This window comes from Peromyscus eremicus, chromosome 1 (assembly GCF_949786415.1).
Source record: "Peromyscus eremicus chromosome 1, PerEre_H2_v1, whole genome shotgun sequence".
In the NCBI taxonomy this organism is placed as follows: domain Eukaryota; kingdom Metazoa; phylum Chordata; class Mammalia; order Rodentia; family Cricetidae; genus Peromyscus; species Peromyscus eremicus.
The window spans coordinates 103,491,211-103,515,564 of record NC_081416.1 but is presented as its reverse complement, the minus strand read 5'-3'; the positions used below and the strand labels follow the sequence as shown (position 1 = coordinate 103,515,564).

The window sequence follows — 24,354 nt, the reverse complement described above, 5'->3', positions numbered from 1 at the left end:
GACCAATCTACTGCCAAACATAAACTACACCCAAGTGTTGGTGCCACCGAGTTACAGATGGGCATTCACTCCCCATCCCAGACTCCTGCCCCCACCTTTGTCCCAGGTCTCAGACAGCCACCAAGATCCTCCAAGAGGCTGAGCCATGGGGATCTTCTAATGAACTTCAGATAAACACCAACTTCCTGACAGCTGGCCTCAGAGTGAATTTATTATTGAATTACACTCCTGCCTGCTCCTTCACAACAAACTGAGCTGACAGGCTACCCCATCAGTTACCAAAAAGGGAGGGGAAAAAAAGGAAAGAAAGACAATGATAAATTACCTACTGGAAGATGGAAAAAGATAAAGATCCTGCTTCCTCCAAAATGTCAGCCGTAATATATTATTCATGTTGGTTTTTAAAAATCCCTCCCCACATTGAAATGAATGTTTATGATGATAAAGCAACAAGGTGGATTCGATTGAGGATGCAGGCAGCAACGTCTCCCATCATCCTGATGAGCAGCTAACAACTCCTCCTCGGCCACTTGATCATCCCTTTATTGATTTCAAAAGGAATTACCATCTCTGTTTGCTTTGCAGCTTAAGCATGTTCCCCCTTGTCCATCACAGGAAGCATTAGCAGAGGAGGCTGTGGTGATGCAGGGACATTCAGTACACTGGGAGAGGGGACCTAGATCAAGCTCTTGGGCAGTGAAACAAGTAACCTTGGACAAAGGAGACTCGTTCTTCTCTGTACCGTGAGGCTCCTGATTCCCACTAGGTTGTTTTGAAGATTCGGTGAGATAAAACACCCAGAAACCCAGCTGCTATTTGAAGCTGATATGCAGAAATAACACAAAACCTTCACCAGAGTGTGCTCTTTGTCAGGCGTTGCCAGAAATACTTTCTATAAGTAGTGATGGGCATAAGTCTCCACCTCCAACTCCCAAACCGTAGGGCAGAGGGACTCAGCTGGCGGCCTTTGTTTTAGAACTTGAAAAACAGAGGCACAGAGAAACCGAATCAGGAGGTCAAGGTCATAGACTTGTAAATGGTAGAGGCATCTGTTCTCTTCTGAATCTTGTATGTTCCAAGTTCAGCATCTTCGGTTCAAAAATCTCTCCAGCAAGATGCTGCTACACTCGACATCTCCAGCTGGCTCTAACTAGTTCGTTATGCCACACAACATAGCACAACACACAAAGAAGCTTCACGCTACTGAGCACTGGCTCAGAGCAGCCTGGCTTGGGCCTGGAGCCCAGCCTCCTTTAAAAGCAGTATGATTGTAGACACATCTCTTACAGACTTTGGATAAATTGTGGTTGGTGCTGGAAAAATCCCATTCAGTCAGCAGGAGCTCACAGAAGACAGTTTAAGGGTTTGTACAAGTCAGGCATATAAATCCACTTAAAGTGCCTTATGTGGTGCGGTGATTTACATAACCAATAGCAGCATGGAGCAGCAAACACTGTAAGGCAGGGAAAGCATGCAGTTAGTATTTGCTACCTAGATCCCTACTGACTTTTCCAGTGCCCTGAATACCAGCTATTTTCTTTGAACAACCAAAAAGAAAAAAGAAGTTGTAGATTCTCTCCCGTCAGCTAACATTTCCTTTGTCTATTTTCACACTATTCCTCAAACAGTAAGCCTGAAACCTAACTTCCTTTCTGACATTTTTGTTAAGTTTTTGAATTAAGGGGTGCAAGCAGAAGCCAAGTGAACCACTGAGGGCAGGGATCCCCTCCCCACCTTCGGAAGAAGTTTCAGTGCTTTCAGCCTGGGGTCCCTAAACACATCCCCATCAAGGTCAAGTGGCTCAGGGTTCTCTGACACCACCCTCACCTTCAGTAAGAGAAGCATCACATCTCTTGATTCAGTAAATAATTTATTAAGAGCTTATGCCATGCCACGCATTCGAATTCTAGGACAGCCTCTTGGAAGATGATTTTCTTTTCCTCCTAAAAATGAGCATCAGCCATGCCCAGTGCTGGGAACAGAGTATGAGAGAAATGTGATTGGCCCCATCTACATGGAGTTTAGCCCACTTTGGGAATAAGTGTGACTTGTTTTCTACAGAAATCGCCCAGCAGGCCAGGAATGGTGGCCACTGCTTGGTAAATGCTCTGACTGAGCTGAAAGATAAGCAGGCAGATTTCCAGGGAGCAAGGTCAGTGGAAGACAATAAGAATAGCTCAGAGGCAAGAGTAAGCATTGTTATGAACCCCATTAAGATTCTGCAGCCACCTGTTCTGAAGGCTGCTTGAACTGAGTTGCATGGCACCAGGTAAAAACTATTAAAACTCTTTGGAAAAACAAAACCTCCAGCTCTTAAATACATGTTGGACTCTGTTTTACACCAGATTGGGGAAAACTTCAGTACACTTAAATCCTGAAAGGATGGAGGTTCAGAGGTGGGGTGGCTCTCCAGAGTCAACTAGTTACCAGATCAGAAGAGCTGTGGCCTCCCAACCACAGTTCTTTCTGCTCTTTTCCCTTGAGTGACAGTTGAGGCTGCTTCTTTTTATCTGTTCCATTCTGTTTGAAGGAGGGCTGGGTAGCAATCCATCTGTTGTCCCTCCAGCAGATTCTTCTCTCCATCCCAAGCCTGGCCTCTGGCCTCAGGAATCAGTCGGGCAGATCTCATTGCCACCAGCAAGGGCACCTTGTTCAGGCTCTGAGTGTACAGTTGGACTAATGCCATTGTGTGTGACACCAGCCCTGCTGGCCTGCCAGGAGCGCTGCCTCCTGGCAGGGTTCACCCAGCCTAATTGCTTGTTTTGTGTCCCAGCTGCCTGACATATGCTAATTCCATGTGTTGACACTCTGATAACAGGGACGCACACACTAGGGCATTTCAAAATGGCTTGTGTAAGCTCTAGCAAGTAACCAGGAACTGGGATTCCTACACCTCAGTAACTCTAGCACCTAGCACAGTGCCTGGCTCATTGGAGGCAGCTGGGATTTTTGTGACTGTAGATATATGACACAAGAGTCGCCATAAAGATTCAGAAGTGAGAACTAAGCCAATCGAGTTAATATCTGGGTGACCTTGAGCCAATATATTCTCTCTGAGTTTCAAGTTCTTGGTCATTATTCACTTAACAAACAGGAGGCTGCATCCCATGCTTGCCCTACCTAGCGGAAGTGAGTCACAGTCCCAGACACGTGAGCCAGCTTTGTAAAGGTGAGCGGTGTAATCGAATCGTGGGACAATCAATGCCATGGAGAAATAATCATAAGGTCTAGAGGCGCTCAGAGGAAAGGGTATTAATTACACCAGGAAGAGTTCATGACAGCCTTACTGGAGTGCTGATAGTGTAATAGACCCTAAGGGTGACTAGAAAGTAATACCCCCAACCTCCATTGTCCCAAGAAAGTGACCAAGAGGAAAGTAAGAGACATTGTCCTTGCTTGCTTTCTATTTCTGTCTATAAAATGCTGTAACCAAAAAGCAACTTGGGGAGGAAAGGGTTTATTTGGTTTACATGCCCCGATCACAGTCTATCATGAACGGTTTGAGGGCAGGAACTCAAGGCAGGAACCTGGAGGCAGGAGCTGATGTAGAGGCCATGGAAGGGTGCTGCTTGCTGGCTTGCTCTCTGTGGCTTGCTTAGCCTGCCTTGTTATAGAGCCAAGAACCACCTTCCCAGGAGTGGTGCTGCCTGCAGTGGTTTGGGCCCTCCCATATCAATCATTAATCATGAATATGCCCACACAGACTTGCCTCTAGGCCAATCCGATGTAGACATGTTTTCAGTTGAGGTTCTGTCTTCCAAGAGGACCCCAGTTCATATATCCAATTGGAAAAACAAACAAACAAACAAACAACTAGCACAGGTTTGCTCTGAGCTGGCTGGGAAACCTGAAGTAACAATGATTCTCACCTTCATCAGTGGTTTCTTGCCAAGATAGAGTTTTACAGTCCAAGAAGGAGCTATTGTATCTTAGCCCCAGTCACAACACCAAGCCTGACTTTCAGTGTCCATGTCCCATGGGAATGCAAACACCAACCCATTCGAGCTCATAAGAACTGATTCGAAAAACCAAAAAAAAAAAAAAAAAAAAAAAAAAGAACTGATTATTGCCAGGCGGTGGCAGCGCACGCCTTTAATCCCAGCACTTGGGAGGCAGAGGCAGGCGGATCTCTGTGAGTTCGAGGCCAGCCTGGTTTCCAAAGCGAGTTCCAGGAAAGGCGCAAAGCTACACAGAGAAACCCTGTCTCGAAAAAACCAAAAAAAAAAAAAAGAACTGATTATTAGCCTGGTGATGGTGGCCCATGCCTTTGGGAGGCAGAGGCAAGTGGATCTCTGAGTCCATAACAAGTTCATGGCTGGTCTACAGAGTGAGCTCCAGGATAGCCAGGACTACACAGAGAAACCCTGTCTTGAAAAACAAAACAAATAAAAAACAACAACAAAAAACAAACAAACAAACAAAAAGAACCAATTATTAAATGTTTAGGAATTCGGTAGGCTGGTTGCTAAATGGCCATTAATAAAGATTAAACTGTACTGTGTTAGAGATATGGCTAGTCTCCCAGAGGACCCAAGTTTGATTCCTAGGACCCACATGGTGGCTCACAACAATCTATAACTCTAGTCCCAGGGGATCCTATGCCCTCTTCTGACCTCCACAGGCACCAGGCATGCATGTGGTGCACAGACATACATACAGGCAAAATAAAATTTTCAATTTAAATTAAAAAACCTAAACTATATAAAATTGAATTATATTAGAGGGTTACAAATGCTCAAAACTTACCACTTCCTAAGTATTTGATTGTATTTTATAATTATCATTGCTTTTAAGCTTATTTGAGGTTAATGTAACCCTGACACAGAAATATTACATAATAGTATACTACTGTGCATTTCTTCCCAACTCTGTATTCAGTGGCATCATGTCGGTAGCTTGAATTCAGCCGTGATGGGAGTATTTATTTATACCACAGGAATGGGTAAATACTACAAATTACAACTGCTCCAGTCCCACCCTCTCCCCCTTTCCTACTCTCTTTCCCTCGCGCTCTCTAATCTAGCCTTAAACATTGACCAATACCCCACTGGTAGTACCCACTGAATAACTGCATGAAGGAAGCAATCATTGGGAAATCTAGCACTCCCGTCTTTTCAAACCTCCCTAGACAAAGCACATGGCACGAAACACATACAGAGGCCTCACAAAGTGACCTCCCCGCCTCCTTTGTTAAGGGGAAGTCTTAATGTTAAACAGGGTTTTCTTGACAATTGAAAACTGTGGTTAAACAGAAAGAGAATGGAAGTGTTTTCCTCTAGGACTTGGTTTCTGAGCCAAGTGCCTGTCTTGCCATGAGGCCTCAGTGGCCTGGAGGGGCTTGGCGAGTCCACTTAATCTTCTCCAGAATCCGAAGCAGTCCGCAGGAGCCTGCACTAACATCACATCTGCTCTGGTTTGCTGGACAGAGACTAAACCATAGCCAAATGGTGCTGAGTTAACGTTTCCCAACGACCAGGAAATCCCCCACAGAGCAATCAATCAGAGGATGCTGGTCTGCATGCGCATGGGGTGGGGGCAGCCAGGGCAGCCCCATGAAGGAAACCACCCTCAGAGGGCTGCTTACCGTCCAGGCAGAATCCAAAGGTACTGTGCATGTCAGGAGGCTGGAGAGGAGCCAGGACCAGGCGCTGAGATCTGTTAGTAATTCACTAGAAGGACAAAGTTCCAGCAATACAAAATCCAATTGTCCTCCATTAAAGAAAGCCTCTCTCAGCACCAGCTGAATGCAATTGATGGAATAAATCCTTCCCATTAGTGGAAAGATAATTTCACATAAATACATTGAGAGACCTTCGGAACAGGACTGCAAGTCTTCGCTGAGCCTCGCCTGCTTAACTGGTTTGCCATGTAATTGCATTTAGACCAAGGGCCTAGGAAGGAAACCACTGACTGAATTAGCACTAGCCAGATTGTGCAGAGTGAGGTGAGGTGAGGTGGGGTGGGGGTGGGGGAGGCTTGTAGTGCATTGTGGGTAGTTGTTGTTGCCTTCAGAAAGGACAAGCTGACACTAGTGAGACCAGCTGCTTGCAAGCCTGGTGTTAATTGCTTTTCTCATCAAACAGAGAAAAGCTTATCACTTGAGGGAAGTAAGGATCTGGGTGCCTAATAAAGATGGGATAGAGTTGGAGATTATTTTTCCCCCATAAATGCCCACAGGCCTTATCAGTAGCTCTTCCATAGGCCAGAAGAAAAAAAAAAGGGATTCCTGAACCAGGAGAATGGAGAGAACGTGAGTAACAGCACCTGCATTTTTGCGAGACCTGTCATCAATGGCTGTGTGCATAGTGCCTGATCTCTCAGAGCAGTCACTGGAGAGTGAATTCACTCACACCGACATCCCACCCACTGCTCTCGGAAAACACACCGACAGATCTGGGCCTAGAAATGTAAGGCCCAGAGTCCAGCCACCTTCTACTGCTACCTTCCTAGTGGCTTCAGGCAAATAACAAGGTAGCCCCTCTTTATTAAAATGAAAGGATCCTGCCACTTTCCGGATGGTTCCTTCAGAGGCCCCACCAAGTTTCCGTTGAACCACCCAAAGGAAGGAGGAATTCTGTCACCATTGCATCTAGGGCAGGTCTTCTTTTTGGTTTTTTTTCCTACTTTGAGGTCCTTGGAAAATGCCGTCTATAAAATGATTCTATTTCCGAAATATGTGCAAACCATCACTCTAGATGACAGCAAATAGTCCCGCTCATTTGCTCCATAACCGTTGTTTGTTTGTTTGTTTGTTTGTTTTTTACTCTGACCGAATACTTGCTAGTTATGGTCCAGGCACTGCACTATGGAGAAAGCCTTGCCATGCCCTCAGCCTGAGATACAGGTGAAGAAAGGGATATGCAGTTTGGCAAGGTACCGAGGAATCTGTGTGAGTGAGGTTTTGAGAGAGTGAGGTATGTACAAGAACATCAAGAAAGCTTTCGAGGAGAGATGTCCTTTGAAGTGGGTGTTGAGGGACGAGAATGTTGGGAGGCGCATGCAGAAATGACATTTTAGGCAGATGGAAGAACATCACACACACATACACACACACACACACACACACACACACACACACACACAGGCACCATACAACATTCTCCTGGCAAATGCAGGGAAAACACATAGTTTGTTGTCTAGAGTACAGGGAACAAGTAGGAATGAGGGCTGGGAGTGGGGACGGGTTCCCAAGGAGACACCCCAAAAAGATGCGATCATCTATTCTTCTCTTTCTAATGCCGGGTGGAAGGAAGTACACCCCTCCATCCCGATCTCTTTTTGTGTCCTCACTTTCAGTAACATGATTGTGGTCATTGTCATTTACTCTGTACCAAGACAAAAACAAACGAGAAAAGAAACAAAGAAAGATGAGACTCAAAGAACTGTCACACACCTGCTGCACAAGTTCAGAGATGTAGCAAGTAGCAGAGCTGGGATTTGAACCCAGGGCACCTGAGTCTGTAGACCCTTCATAACTATACTGTGTTCTTCCCTGGGATCAGCTTTCTCTCCTTACATCAAATAATAGCCTTAGAAAAACAACGTTGGGGTGAGAAATTTGAAAAACGTTTCCTCAGAGTGGTTATCTCAAGGACACGTTGATACCTTGAGAGGTGATTGATTATTATCGGAAGTGAACACCTGGGGCTCCTGGATGTAAGGTGTGTCTAAATGACCAGCCTTCTGGCTATGACTTCTGGGGGTTCCCTGCTGACCATGAAAGGTACTTCATGCTGTTCCCGCTTCTCTTCCCACAGGCATGCATGTGTCATCCGTGGACAAGTGATGACATCAGATGGGACCCCGCTGGTTGGTGTGAACATCAGTTTCATTAATAACCCACTCTTTGGGTACACAATCAGCAGGCAAGATGGCAGGTAGGAGACCTTCTGTGGGCCAGGGAGAGTTGGGGCCTGTGGTCTTGCAACATAGCTGCATCTGGATTGATTATGTGGACAGAGGGTCAGACTTGGACCCAGACAGCCTACCTCCTAACACCCATCTCTGTGACTGATTGTCTTTTGTGACCTGTGCCTGACTCTGACTAAGCCCGACCTTCCCATGAGGCTCTCACGTAAACACAGGGCTGTTTATCCATATCATCTTTTCAGTGATTCCTCATAGGCCTTTCAATTCCCCCTGAGAACTATCAACAGTATGAAGTAGAGCTAGGGTTACCTTGATGGCCCTGGATCTCCCCAAGTGACTAGAGTAGGCTTGGGCAAGTAGTGCCTCCCCAACCCTCAGCTTCCCTATCATAGCATGATTGTAACCCTGTCTGCCTCATAAACCGGTCGTGAGAATCAGAAGAACGGATAGGACAGCACAATGGATGAGGAATCACCTAGCACATAGTACGTGTTTAATAAATCATGATTTCCTGCCACACACTAGGATTCACTTCCTAATGTGACACATAGTAAGCAAATAAATAGTGGATGTTGAAATTACAAATTATGATGAATTATTGAATAATGAGGAGCTAGTAGCACAAATATTTTAGAAAAGAGAAGGCGAGTGGACTATTTAGCCCGTCAATGGTGCTAAGTCCTCTATTTTTAATGAAATCAGGTGGTGTCAGTCCATCTGGCTGCGCGTGGGCCCATACGGTTGATTCTTCACTCTGAGTTAAAAATTATGCTCCAGCCTGATTGATTTTAGCACCTCTTTAATCCAATATCAGATGTGAGCATGTCCCAGCCGAGGTGATAATGAATCAGGACTCATCTGTTTGGAGACATGTGTGCCTCTTAGACAGCTTGGCAAGCTTGGTGTGGGGCGCCTTCCCTCCTCCGTGGCAGTGGGAAGGGCCCAGCTGGAAGAGGTCTGTGCCAGTCCCCAGGGAGCAAACTGGTCAGGCCAGGCCACTGCTCCCTGCCCTGCACATTTCTGCCCAGAACCCCTCAGCAGACCCACCAGGATAGGAAGGAGCTTCCCCTATTCACTATGTCTCTCTTCGGGTTTGGGATAGTACAGAAATGGCAGCTGTGGGTATCCTAGGGCATGGATATTCTTAGAGCGCTCCCACCCACAGGGGAACAGTCATCAAAAATGGAGCTTTCCCAGACTGCTCTTTTTGCCACAGAACTTACCACATGAAAGAGCAAACTGTCAGTAGGCACCCCTGGGCTTGAAACATGCCATAGTAATCCTATATGTGGCGACCTCGGCAATCACCCATTCTTTAGCTCCCCAGGCTATGATTTCCCTGTTTGTGCTATGGTGGCCATATCTACTGCTTGTCGAGGATATTAAGTGCCCAAAGGGAGGTTTCCCGCATCAGTCTCCCATACTGTGACATGGTCAGAAATGGTGCAGCTTAGAACGTGCACTTCAAACCAGTTCTTGCCCATGCACTGTGGGGCTAAAATGCTCTTTCCAACACTGTGTGTGAGCAGGGAGCATCTGGCCCACTCCCCTCCTCCTTTCCCTGACTCAGTTTCTCTTACCCCTGGTACATAGGAGAAGACACAAGGATAAAGATAGGCAGGAGGTGAGAATGAGTGGAGATGCCCTGAAGGCCGAGGCTGCGTCTGAGTTGCCTGTGTCATCTTCAATCTCCAGACAGCACCATGACACTCTCACCAGTTCCCCACCCACCTCACACACACACACACACACACACACACACACACACACACACACGACTTCAAATTTTAACAGTAGTTCATACACAGAAAATAGTAACAGAGAAGTTACCTAAAAAGATCATTTAAAAGATGGAAATTACAAGTCATGAAGAAAAACTAAGATAACTCTTAACAAGGGGAGCAGGTCAGGCTCATTGACTTGAAACATGGGGTTGTCTTGAATGTGATGCCCAGGGAATATGAGGGAGCCTGGGCTTCCATCCATCACCCATCTAGCTAATTAGTATCCCTACCAAGTGATTATGACAGTCAGCCTAACTTTACAGATAGAGAAACTGAGGTTTGGAAGGGTGGTATAACTCACCTGTAATATAAGCAGTTGTGCTTGGACCAGCGAGAGTGGGATCCATTTGGGAACCAGGCCTCCCCTCTGGGGTCACATTCACATTCACATTCACATCCACAACATGGTTTCCCTGCCAGATGAGCAGGCCCAGCCTCAGCCCATTGCACTCATCTCCTGGCATGGCCAGCTGCCCTGGCCTGCTCACAGCCTTGAAGAGAAATCTTTCCATGTTTGTCGCCCCTCCCTCCCTACAGGCTGCCTCTCTTGAGCAAAGCCTGTGAGCTTGGCCAAATTTCTGTTTGGTTGTTAGAAACATTCTGGCAAAGTACAGATCCTGACTAGTTCTATGACAAGAATGTCAGCCTGTCAATGTTTCCCCAAAAACTGTGGGTTTTCTCCTGGACAGCCACAGCCTGGACTCCTAGACAACAACAAATACCCACTCTGGTGTTTCTCCATCATCACTTACTGAAGGATGGTGGTGTCTGACTTCTAAAGGTTGGCATAGAAAGGGCCCTGAGCAACCAAGTATGTGGAAAGTTCCCGCAGAGAGAAGAGTTTGTCTTTGGAGTTTGAGGACCCACAACTGGGAGTGTCGTCTCCCATGAGCAGCTGCCTCTGGGACAGATGGTTAAATGTCAGAAGGAAGGAAAGAGCCGCTGGAACAGCAGTCACAGCTATGCAGAGTAGTGTTTGTCAAGGCAATGATGACATCCTTCACTGAGGGGTCTCACCCAACTACAGAGGTGATCAGAGTTGACTTGTGTCAGTAGCCAAAGTAAGAGGGGACTCAGAGCATTTGACAGTCAGTTTAGAAGCAGTGGATGTTGCTCGAATTTCTAAAGATCTTATAATAAAAACACGGAGCAAGATATTAGGGTAAATGCTGAAAGATTAGAGAGACGAAGGAACAAGCCATAGCCGCCACGTCTTACCTCATCAACTCCTCAACCTGAAAAAGCCTCAGCTGATAGGCCTCTAGCCAAATGAGCTTTCTCGGCCAAAAAGCTCTAGTTCCTGTCTCCTCACGCCTTATATACCTTTCTCCACTCACTGTATCACTTCCTTTTTAGTGCTGGGATTTAGTGCTGGCATGTAACTTCCCAAGCAAAGGCATGAGATCTCAGGTGCTGGGATTAAAGGTGTGTACCACCACTGCCTGGCTTTGTTTCTCTCCTAGTTTGAGTCAGTCTCATGGAGTCCAGGGTGGTTTTGAACTCACAGAGATCCAGATGGATCTCTGCCTCCCGAGTGCTAGGATTAAAGGTGTGTGCCACCACTGCCTGGCTTCTATGTTTAATCTATTGGCTTGTTCTGTCTTCTGATCTTCAGGCAAATTTTATTAGGGTACACAGTATATCACCACAAGTGGTAGTGTCTCTCATGTATTCATTCTATAGCCTAAGGGCTAGACCTGTCCCTGGAAGGACAGAGAAAGTGATGGCCCAGGCACTGGAGCAATTACAGTGTACTGCAGTGTGGGCTCTTAGGAGTCTCCGTGGTACAGTAGACCCTAGGAGGGAGCTAGAATTCTGCTTGAGCAAGGCCTTGTAGAGAAAGTGACTACGGGCTTTGCAAGTGTACCCTAGTTGGGTATGATAGCACATACATGAAATCTCACATCTTTGAGGCTGGAACAGAACTGAGTTGAAGACCCGCCTGGTCTACATAAAGAGACTCTGTCTCAAAAATAAAACTGCAAAGCTAAATGTACCTCCTGAGAAGACTTTGTCCAAGGAGATACTACAGTAGAGGATAGCTGGCAGATGAGCCACTGGTCTCAAGTCATCAGAGCAGATAAAAACAAGCCCAATCCATAAGAACCAGGATGAGGGAGACCCAGATGTGCTACAAAAACTAAAGCCCTGATGGTCAGAATTACCCAAAGATGGGTCTGTCCTCCTGTGGCTGCAGCAAGCACCTGGTAACTAGATAAGGCCAAGTATGGAATGAATGGCCCCTTGATGGTGACTCGGTAGAAGTGACCAGCCCATCACTCTGGGAGAGACTTGGGTACACGATCCCTAACTCCCCTCCCAGGGGCTCAGCTATTCCATGACTTCAAACTATCTTTTTAGGAAAATAACAAAACTCTAGGCCTGACTCTTGCTCACCAAACACAGGGCCTGAGGTGACAGCCAAGCCTTGTCCTCGGCTCAGCAGACAATCCTACAGGATGTGTGCCACACCTGGATTTCTAGTCCCTGTGTGCACAACCTGAGCTCACCCAGCCTCTGAGCATGTGTCTGTAGAACAGAGGCTAACCCCCCTCCCAGAGAGCTGACAGAAACATTAAGGTATGCAAATGTGGACTCACACTCCTTGGACTTCCAAAACTGAAAGGTGTACATCCCCACAGTTTATAAGATCAAGCACCTGGCAAGCTTTCTCTGCAGGTGGTAGGGACTGAGGCACCAGAACCCTACAACTACTAATATGTTCTGGCAGGGGGTGAGGTGGGTCCTATTTGAGAGTAAAATAAAGTAAGGAGGATTTTGCCTACATGCTCCCACACAAACCTGAAACAAGAGGTCCAGTGTAAAGCTGTCTAAGGCAGTGAATGGCTGGAAGCCATGAACAGAGGCTGAGCTACTGGCTCTGGACACACAGTCACAGTGATTTCATCTCAGCCAGGCACTCAGGCTTCCATCTCCCCTTTTACTTACAAGATACCGTGGTTCTAATTGCACAGTCTCAAACTGCTTGGCCACTTAGGACTTGAGAACAATCCATTTGCGAGACAGCCAGATGGCCCAGTGGAGAAGGTGCTTCTGTGCAAGCATGAGGATCTGAATTCAGATCTCCACCACCCACATGAAAGCTGGGAGGAGAGACGCATGGGTCCCAGGGATGTACTTACCGACCAGCTAGTCCAGACAAAACTGTAAGATCTGGGTTCAGGAAGAGACTTGTCTCAATGTCCAGGTATGGTGGTGCACACCTTTACTCCCAGCACATGAGAGGCAGAAGCAGGAGAATCTCTGAGTTCAAGGACAGCCTAGTCTACATAGTGTGCTCCAGGACAGCCAGGACCGTAGACAGACCCTGTCTAAAAAAATTTTTAATTTTAAAAGAGAGATAGGGGAGAGAGAGATGTATCAAATAACAAAAACAATAATAATGTACAGAAGCAATTGAAGAAGACACTCACATCAGCTTGTTTTTTTTGTTTTTGTTTGTTTGTTTTTTGGTTTTTTGGTTTTTTTCAAATTAATAAAATAGAAACTTTATTAATATTTTTGCATATCCTTAAAATATGAAAAACAAGGCAAAAAGTTTAAAAACTAGTTTTACAGATGTACATGCTAACAATGGTTTAATACATTTGCAATTATATAAAATACATTATACAAAAGATTTATAGCTTTTGCATACATAAAATGAATTAAATAAAGCATATATTTCTATGATCTAACAGTGCAATATGCACATACTTAGGAAAAAATACTGATTTCCTGAGCAACAATGTTGTAATTCAAAATCAGAAAGAGTCCCATGATAATGCAGTGTTTAAATAACCCTAATTCTAACACGCTGAGACTGGATCTCCACTTCTATTTCTAACCAGGGTCTTCATCTTTCCAGTGAGATAATGTTAGATCTCACCGCCAAAAAGCTTAGTCCAAAAAAAAACCTTTTAACAACCAAACTCCACTGGAAACAAAAACTGGAGATTGCATGCTCCTTCCTAATCATAACATGACCAGCAGACCCAATTTTGCTTTGTTGAGAGGACAGTGAAGATATTTAAGTAGGTATCCATTGGTTCAAAACAAACTCAACCACATCTAACTAGTCTTTAACAAGTCAAAAATGTGTCTTAATATCAGGTTTTTCTTTACTTGCAATTCCAAATTTTTAAGTGAACTAGTATCAGTGACTATGACCCACTTCTGTTATGTTTATAACTGCATACACACAAATACACACACAAAAACCAAAGCCTCAAAGTAAATTCAAGTGAGGGCTTGAACATGATCCATAGTATCAAACAATGACAATTGTGCTTATGTTGTCTAGAATACAATGAAGTTTGCAGTTGCCAAAACTTTGCATACATTTGCAAATGCATGTTTAATAGATTTTCAAAAATCTATTAAATGCTAATTTTTTTATTTTATAGATGAAAGCATAATCCTACATATAGAATTATACTTGATTAGTAACTCTAAAATATATAGGAAAAGGAAATTGTGTGGTTGTTTCCTTGAAAAGGATGTGTGTTGTATTTCCTTCGAAGAGGATGCTCAAGACAGAAATGATTTTAACCAGCAGGTATACCTCCTCCTTTAAACATAAGTTATCGAACCCTTGATTACAATTCCAAAGTAAAACCAGCAAAAAAAAAAATCACCAACTCTCTAATTTTGTTTGATGTAAACAAAGTCTTTCAAGGGTTATGTCGCCTGTACTGCCCTCAAGTCTTCATTTTCTGCCCTAAAATTTGATTTTTTTTTTTCAGCAGGCTTAATAATGCACATGGCTGTGAAAACAATTAAAAATTTAAATTTTTAATTTTTCATATCAGCTTGTGATCTCCATACATACACATACACAGGCAGAAAGTACATGCACATACAGGCACACACACATGTACACATACACACAGAAAAATAATTCACATGAACCTTTGGGTTTTATAGATGAGAAAACCAAAGCTCAGAGAGGCTGGCTGATTTACTCATGGCCACACTATAGTTCATGGCAGTAAGGACTGGATTCAGGGTTCCCAATGCCCGGGTACCACTCAGTCTCATTCTGCTTGCTCCTTAGTGAGCTCTGGCTCTGACACAGTGACAGCACCAGGAGCTCCGTAGCAGAGGCTCACCAGCTGCCCTGGGTCCTGCTAAACAGCTCCCGTGCAGTGCTTAATTTGGCCTGTAAACCCTCCCTGGCCAATCGTTCTATAGCAACAACTAGTGGTTTCTGGAGTCATTGTCACTATTTGTGGCTGCAGTCCAGTTTCTGGATGGTAGAGTAGTTCTCAACCAAGGCCTCAGCCCCTTCCTGTGGTTTTCTCGCCTTTCAGTATCTCATTGTCCTCATCCTCCTCTTCTTCTTCCTGCTGCCGTCCCCAACTGCAGCTTTGACCTGGTCACGAACGGCGGCATCTCCATCATCTTGAGATTCGAACGGGCACCCTTCATCACACAAGAGCATACCCTGTGGCTACCGTGGGACCGCTTCTTTGTCATGGAAACCATCATCATGAGACACGAGGAGAATGAGATTCCTAGCTGTGACCTGAGCAACTTCGCCCGCCCCAACCCTGTGGTGTCTCCATCCCCGCTGACATCCTTCGCTAGTTCCTGTGCTGAGAAAGGCCCCATTGTCCCAGAAATCCAGGTACTCAGACTTCTTGATGACCTCAGGCCATCTTTTATTTTATTTGGGGACAGGGGAGAATCTCAGAGACAGTGGAAATCAATAAAGCACCCATGTAGACCTGGGTGAGACCCCAAGGGCCAAACCCTATAGTGGATATGGCATCAGGATATGAGGGCCATCTTCCATGCTAAAGACTAGTGTGGGCCTACAATCTGCCTGGCACACTAGGGCTTACAATAAGCTCCTTGGCTCTTTCCACTCTGCCATCCTGTTCACTCTACTTTGCTCCTCCTCTGCTTTCAGAGTCTCACTTCTCTTGGTCTTTCTGCTAAAAGTACTTATAATAATAGTTTCTATGAATAGAAATAAGCCATGGGATCCCAACTAGTAAGAATTTTAATAAAGAGTAAATAAGAAAAATGTAACGTGAGGTACTTAGCACAATGTCTGGCACCTAGTAAGTGCTCGATAAATTTTAGCTGTTATTATTACTAAGATTATTTAGCACATGCTGCCTTCGTGCCAATTAAGGATTGCTTTGGATCAAATCTACACATGCAAATGTTTTACTTAATTATCATTAAAGGGAAGTAATTGAGAAAAATATATTTTAATCTGATGAAAATGAAGATAGATTCTTCACCGAGCAAAGCCATACTGAGTTGGATCTCCTCCATCATCCCCAGTCTGATGTCTTTAGGCAAAAAAGAAGGCCCAAGAATAGGGAAATGGCAGTGTAGAAGCCCAGAGAGGCCTGGGTCACCTGCCTGCCTAATGAGACCTCCAGCAATGTGCATGTTAATGGATTGCCCTGGTGCTGGCGGAACAGAGCATTTATACGTTTATGTGTGTGTATTTCATGCCCGGATGAGCAAACACATCTCACTGAGTGTGCCCTGTTGAGCAGTTTCCAATGCCAGTCCCCAGTAAGGAAACACGGCCGTTTCTGAATTCTCATTGTGCTCACTTCTCAGAGATTCAGCGCCTGTCTCCCGTCTCAATGGCCAGGCTGACCTTTTGTATGAAATGCTTGTCAGCAGAGACAGAACTTGCTGGAGAGAAGTAATTTGTTACTCAGCCCTGGCTCAGCTCCAGCCAGACATCTTTTCCCAGGAGCAGGGACTGTGGAACAAATGAGGTTCAAGGTCACACCCTCTTTACAGTGCTCTCTGAGCTGGGTGCCTACAGGTTCGGCTGGGGCACAAACCTTGCTTATTGTTAGTCTCGCAAAAACACATAAGAACGAACTCTTTGTTTTCCCAGTCCCATTGTTGGTTAATCTTTGCAAGTGCTGGGATGTGGAAATTGTGATGGGTGCGTTAACGAAGGGAAATATTTATGAGGGCATCAGGCCGGCACTCAAGGGCTGCCTGTGGCTCCCCACACACACACACCCCACACCCCCGCGTATAGTCTGCTTTGCCTGGAACTATAAACTGTGGCCTGAGAAGACAACAGTGGATTGTCCCTACCACTCCATAGCATTTCCTGTATTCAAGAAAGAAGCGTAGACAAAAAGTCTACATCCTTCTATGGAATAAACAGAATGAAACAGCTCAGTTCCTCTGTAAACACAGGGTAAAAATAGCCATCGTCCCTTGAATGGACATGTTAGGCTCAATGGATTTAATGTTCCCTTCTTGAGAAAGAGCCCAGAGCATCACGCTGATGACAGTCCCCTGCGTTTGCCTTATGGGTGATCATCTGGAATTCGCTGACTGTTTCCATCTTCAGCCTGATCCTGCTGCCTTCCCTACTCGGCTCATCTGGAAAGCACTGGAGTTGGGAGCCAGTGTGCACTGCAGACTCCGTGTAGCCAACCCCAGCTCTCTGGAGAGGAACTGGGACGTTGGAACAGGTTCTTGCCAGGCTCTCAAGCCCTGCCTGATGATGGGTTTGTTCAGCCCTGTGGTCCCGGTTGACCTTCCCGGAAAGGACACATGGAAACTACATCTCACTTTAAGAAAGCTTTGGATAGAAACCATCCATCAGGCTCAGGCTGCAGTTTACCTTAGTGTCTCTTCATGGCACCCCTGCTCTCTGTACCACAGGTACCAGCCGTACCACTATCCTGCCTAAGGACAGTGATGGGCCTGGCACTTGGCAGATGTGGCCTTACTGGTGCTAATTCAGTAAGGAAGTGCAGATTCCCAGGTTCTTGTGTTTTCCTGACTGAAATAGCTAAGGAGTCAGAGGCATGCACTGTTGAGTATCCCACGTGCATTTTCTTATGTGTCCTCTCAGGGCTCTGATAAAATATCTTCATCCGTATTACACAGGGGAGGGTCCCCCAAGGCTCATGGAGGTGAGTTTGTTAATGCAGGTACACCACGTAGGAACCGGCCCTGGAGACCAGAGCTATTCCTCCTTCCTCATTCCCTTTCCTCTTCCCTCACCTCTCCCCACCTTCTTCCTGCTATTCTTCCTTCTCCTCTTCACCTCCTTCCCTTCCGCTTCCTCCTGTGTCCCCTGAACACCCGAAGTCCACAAAGTCGTCAATGTCACTTCCGCCGTGACCTCCAGTGACATCCCTGCTGTGATCTGTCTGTGCTGTAGGCCCTGCAAGAGGAAATCACCATTGCTGGCTGCAAGATGAGGCTGAGCTATCTGAGCAGCCGCACCCCTGGCTACAAGTCTGTCCTGAGGATCAGCCTCACACACCCCACCATCCCCTTCAACCTCATGAAGGTCCACCTCATGGTGGCAGTTGAGGGTCGCCTCTTCAGGAAGTGGTTTGCTGCAGCCCCTGACCTGTCCTATTATTTCATCTGGGACAAAACAGATGTCTACAACCAGAAGGTGTTTGGACTCTCGGAAGCCTTCGGTAAGCCTCCCCTCCGTGTCTGTGACACAGGCTCCACACATGGGCAGAGACAGAGCAGAACCAGAAGCGGCTTCCTTCATGGATGTTCCTTCCTTCCTTCCTTCCTCTTTTCAGGTCAAAACCACCTGGGGCTGAATGGGGCTGTAGGACCTCAGTGGCCATCCATAGTCTAGAAGGATGCATTGCAAAGCCCGAGCATGAAAAGTGGTTACAGAATCAGAACAGACCTCAGAAAAATACTATGGTGGTGTGTGATGAGCTAAAATACACAGTGTGCCAGAAAAGTAGACTATGCATATGTTATCTGGCCACCCCACAGCCATCCTGCTGAAATCTAAAATTAAAATAAAGGAGCTAAGGTTGGGCTGATTCCATGTTTTCAGTTATAAGAGCTAAAGTCAAAACTTTGTTTCTTGCCTCATATTTGTTTTGACTTGTTGAGACAGAGCCTCCCTCTGTAACCCAGAGTAACCTCAGATTTCCCGTGTAGTACAGACTGGCCTTGAACTCACAAACTTCCTGAGTCAGCATAACCTAGTGCTGGGATTGTAGGTGTGTGACACCATGCCCTGGTGACCTCATGGTTTTGTTTCCCATCAGAGAAGTTACCTCTGTTATAGTTTTCACTATCTTCTTTAGGAATGAAGACGAAGCTGGCCTCCTCACCAGGATCTTGGGCTTTGCAGGATGACTGTCCTTCAAACTTCTGCATTAGAGCAGGGTCCCAGGAGCTTCAGAGATAGGCAGTCAGTAGTCACAACACCTAACAAGATGACTAAGGAGCAACAGCCCAGCAAATTCCTTCATCCTGAACCCTATTCTCTTTCAATTGTCTTCACCTAACAAAAACAGATAGGAACCGAGAAGTAAAGCTGTACTTGGAGAAGGAAGAGAGAAGGGCGTGGGAAGGAGTGGTGGGAGGCAGGAAGAGAATGGGAGACTCTCTTGAACGCTTGCTCCATGGTTGTGCTGTCATACATGTTAGCATCACAGTGAATCCTCACAGCCACATCCTTTTGAGGATGCTAAGGTGACATCCCAAGGAAGCACAGATAGATGGAAGAAAGCTAGATTCATCCAGCCCTTCATTGGGATTTGCATCTCTACCCTGTGATACAGGGGCTCTCTGGGAGCAGAAAGGCCATATCTCACCATTCACAGTCCCTTCTATTATCATAAAAATAAAGTCAAGACCCTAAAGCCTCCTCCAGTGAAATGAGTATGTTTAGTTCCCACTAGGCAGTTTCAAAAGGTCCATGCCATGAGATCCCAGTTCCGAGGCTCATTTGCTGAGATGATCATGGCCAGTGACGTGGCGACATTTCAAGCCCACTCTCCTGTTGCTGTAGATAGGTATCCATCTTTCAAGGCATCTGTGAATAGCCTTCAGAGGCTGACCAGCTATTCATTCTTGTCTCTTCCACATGGTCAGCTGTTGTCAGCTGGCAAACAGTGCCCTCTCAGAGGAGGGCACTCAGATGGCCTGCCTGTCTCAGCTGATGTTTTCCCAAGGCCACTGCCTAGGCTGCCACAGAAGCCAAGCTTAGGGAATTAGTAATTTTTTAAAATCACAGATGACCAAAAACAATCAACCTTTTCAACTGAGTGTTTTTCTTTAAGCATTTCTATGACATCAGCTGGTCTTCATGACCATGATGTCCAGGGGCTGAGTAATATCCCTGGATTGGATATGATTAAATTCTCACCTGATTAAACATTGTGTCACCTCCAATTACCTACTGCCACAAATAAGGTTACAGTGGTGAGCTAATGGGGGTACTTTCCTTATTAAAGATTACTTCCGGGCTGGGGAGATGGTACCAACAGTAAAAACACTTGCAATGCAATCGTGATAACTAGAGTTTGGATCCTCAAAATGCATATAAAAGCCAAGTGGTCTCCACACACACCCACATATACATGCTCTCACACACATATGAATAGCACCACAACATATACAAAACACTTTAAAGGATTATTTTGACAGAATCAATTTACTTGGGTCCTTTGAAAGTGTGTGGCACATTTAACTTTTCCTAATAATATGCAGTTGTTGTTTATTTTTTTTAAAAATTAGTTTTTAAGGCCCAGCATCACTCTGCTGGTACTTCACATGGTTCTAGTGCCCAAGTAAAAGCATGATCTTTTTTTTTCTATACAAGATCATCAGAGGCTTGCCTATCGGGCTAAGGGTCAGGTCAGAGGTTTTGTTCACCTGTGTGCTTTGCTCTTGTGTCCCTATAGTTTCCGTGGGTTATGAATATGAATCCTGCCCAGATCTGATCCTGTGGGAGAAAAGGACAGCAGTGTTGCAGGGCTATGAAATCGATGCCTCCAAGCTGGGGGGCTGGAGCCTGGATAAGCACCATGCCTTGAACATCCAGAGTGGTGAGTGGAACCATGGAAATCCTTGAGCTAGGCTATGGTGCCACCTTCTCTGCAATTCCATGTATCCTCAAAAAAAAAATGTATACAGTGAATAGCATGGGCTCCGAGAGAGGCTTGGGAGAAGCACTTCATTCATTGCCATCCAAGCAGCAATGGAGAGAGGAGCCCTGAGCAGCATCCCAGAAGATCTAGGATTAGCCTGGGATATCAAGTAGATCCTCTAGGGCAGAGCACGAGTCAAGGCACTGAGTTCCGAAGCAGAGGATTTGAAGAGAAGTCCATTGTAATTGGAGCTGAGAGTGAGATCAAAGGAAGAACTTCCAAAGCTCAGTCATAAGCAACTGGAACCCAGGGTAGTTAGGACTTCAGGCTTGATCTACAATAGATGTCAATCATATGCACTTCAGGAAACTCAGTCTCACCATGCTCTGCCTTGGGACAGGAGTCATAGTAACGATGTTGTTCATCTCCTGCCTAGTCTAAAAGTGGAAGGAATGCTTGTCAATCCCACGGCAGGTTTAAGGTAGAGAAGTGGAAAAACGAAATCAAAATGTATAATGAAGGACTTTCCATCCCTGTGAGTCTTTCAAGTAAGAGCAAAGGAAAGGGACTCGACACAGAATGAAGTTAGAAAATGAAAATCCTGGAGCTGTGTTGTGTGCTGGTGGAGAAACGGGTAAATAGAGTCATAGGGCAGAGCAGGGAGTTCAGAACTGACCCAGGATCAGTAGCTTGAACCAGTGATGAACAGGATGGTTTCAGAGGAGAAGCACAAATGGCCAGAAAATATGAGAAAGAATTGTTTAATATCTTTGGTCATCAAGACATGAAAGTCTATCTCACCCCAGTCAGAGTGTCCAACATCAAGAAGATCATTGGGTTGGGGGGGTAGTATGAGGGGAATATACTCAACATACAGTACATACTTGTATTTAAAAAAACCTAAGATGAAGAAAAGAAAGTAACAATAGTAGAGAGAATACAGGAAAGGAAACCCTTATACACTGCTGACAGAAATGTAAGTCATTGTTACCACTACAGAAATAAGTATGGAAGGTTCTCAAAGAACTAAAAACAGAACAACCAAATGAACAGATACGCCAAAGAATGTAATTCACCATACCACAGAGATACCTAAGTATCACATTTACTGCTACACTGTTCACAATAGTCACATTATGGAACTAGCCTAGCAGTCCATCAAAAATTAATAGATAAAGAAAATATGTTTTATATAATGGAGTCTTACTTGCCATTACAAAGAACAAAACGACATTATTTGCAGGGAAGTGGACAGGAGTGGAGATAAGAGCATTAAGTAAAAGAAGCTAGATTCAAACACCTTGCTTTTCTCATGTGAAGAATCTAGTTTTTTCTCTTAAAAGATGTAGAAGTAGAAAGGTATCTGTCTAGGAACCAAGTGAAGATCAAGGCTAGCAGGAAAAAGAGAAGGCAATGGAGAAGCTGAATGGGATTCAAGTACATTGTATGTGTATGAAAATGGGACAAATAAAAATACTAGGTTTGGTTCTCAGTATCCAAAATTCCAAAGCAACAGAACTTCAATCAAGCTCAACTTGGTTTCTCACTCACTCACCTGCAAGCCCCTAGAGGCAGATTATCCTGGACTGCAGGCTCAGAAGCCCAGACTCCTCTGTTCTTGTTCACACTGGCCTTTATTTACCCCCAAGGTCACAGTCTAAGGTGACTACTTCAGCTCTAGCCTGCACATCCACACTTCAACCAGCAAGGAGGAGAAAAAGGACTATGAGCCAGGCCCTTCCATTCTGGGGATGCTGCCCAGCAGATGCCCACAGCATAGACACTTATGTGCCACTGGCCAAGACTCAGTCACAGATGAGGCTGCCTCAGGGCTGGGGTCATAAATGCTCCAGGGACACATATGCCCAGTTAGATGTCAGGAGTTACATTAGCAACGGAAGAAAGAAAGGATAGATGGGTGTCTTAGTTAGGGTTTTATTGCTGTGAAGAGACATCATGATCATGGCAACTCTTACAAAGGAAAACATTTAATTGGGGTGGCTTACAGGTTCAGATGTTTAGTCTGTTGTCATCATGGCAAGAAGCATGGTGGCATGCAGGCAGACATGGTGTTGGAAAAAGAGTTGAAAGTTCTACATCTTGATCCATAGGCAGCAGAAGGAGATTGTGTGCCACACTGGGCATAGCTTGAGCTATGAGCTATATGAGACTTCAAACTCCCAAACACACAGTGGCATACTTCCTCCAATGAGGCCACACCTCTTAATAGTGCATTACTCATGAGTTTATGGAGGCCACACCTATTCAAACCACCACAATGGGCCATCAGTGGCTAATTGGGCAGGTCTGCCATATACACCATGTGTACAAATAGAAACTTCATATTCTATAGAGAAAGCGTCACATATCATTGGTAAGCAGGCTTCAGAATTAATACTGAAGAAAATGCTTCAGTGTATATAGAAAAATTATGCTACACTCCCACTCCACATTCTATACAAAATAAATTTAAATATTTTTAAACATCCAAATGTGAAAACACTTTAAAATTAATAGGATTTCCTAAAAACCTAAAAAGGCCCAAACTTAGACATGGATTAGACTGATTAGACTATATGAAATTTAAACCCATTGTTAGAGGTTACACCTAGAAAGGAGATTCTTGTGACCTTTGGGGTCCCAGTCCCACTCAGGCATCATGGAAACAGGTGTGGCATGAGGCAGGTTCCAACATGCAGGCTATGGCAATACTCAGATAAGAAAGGATGGCTAAGAATGGAGATTCATGAGAAGGAAAATGAAGTCAGTCCCTTCATTTGGTTGATGGGAAACTGAGGCCCCAGGGCAGGATGAGTAGTGAAGACACTGGTGATCTCTACAAGATGTAGAATCAGCCTGTCAACTGTACAACCAGGCAACAACCTAGGTCTGTGTTGGTGAGCAGAGACTGTGTTTCTCTCCTTTATTTCTATAAACATTAATTGGTATCTACTCTGTGTCCAATTCTATGCTAGACACTGGGGATACAGAAATGAAAAAGACATAATCTCTACACTTGAAATGGGATTGGTGGAAAGAGAAAAGCAAGCATGTGTACCTAAGAAGCTGCGGTACACAGATTCGGATGGAGCCTAGGAGAGATCATGGCCTAAATGGTCAAGAGCTGCACCCTGGGGCTGAAGATACAGCTCAGTCAATACAATGTTGGTCTTGCAAGCACAAGGATCTGAGCTCCATCCCCAGAATTCAAGTAAAAGATGTTAGAAGAAGGCTGGGAACTGGAAAAATGGCTCAGCCATTAGGAGAGCATGCTCTTGTAGAGGACCTGGGTTCAATTCTCAGCACCCACATGATGGCTCACAGCCATCTGTAACTTCAGTTCCACGGAATCCAACGCCCTCTTCTGGCTTCTGCAGATACCAGGCACACATGTGGTACACATACGCACATGTAGGCAAAACACTCATACACATAAAGTGTATCTTTTAAAATGTCAGACATGATAGAATATGCTTGCCATCCAAACCCTAGAGAGGAAGAGATGGGGATCACTGACCTGCCTAGCCTACTTAGCAAGTTCCGGGACATGAGAGGCCCTGCTCCAAAATTACCAGGAGGGTAGCACCCGAGGAAGGGTGGCACAAGTTGTCCTGTGGCCTCCAAGTGCACCTACATACACCTGCACACATATACACATGTACCCGTGCGCACACAGAGAGAGGGAGAGAGAGATTCTGGGCCTGCCCACTTCTTATCTGTGGGCCTTGGCTAGATTACTGGTTTATTCTGTCTATCACAGCAGTGGTAATAGTGCAGCCACATAGGCCTAGGGTGAGAATTCAGTCAGTAAGTGGTGAAGTCTTTCAGGTACCCTT

At 45.3% G+C, this 24,354-nt stretch overlaps 1 protein-coding gene across 1 annotated transcript in view; it reads left to right on the top strand.

Moving 5' to 3' along the window:
- Nucleotides 1-24,354, top strand: part of Tenm4 (teneurin transmembrane protein 4) — a 275,039-nt gene that overhangs the window by 195,403 nt on the left and 55,282 nt on the right. Inside the window, exons 14-17 of the mRNA XM_059271229.1 lie at nucleotides 7,758-7,877; nucleotides 15,021-15,282; nucleotides 17,821-18,088; nucleotides 20,333-20,476. Of these exons, the coding sequence (XP_059127212.1) occupies nucleotides 7,758-7,877; nucleotides 15,021-15,282; nucleotides 17,821-18,088; nucleotides 20,333-20,476 (794 nt within the window). The remainder of the gene's footprint in view (nucleotides 1-7,757; nucleotides 7,878-15,020; nucleotides 15,283-17,820; nucleotides 18,089-20,332; nucleotides 20,477-24,354) is intronic.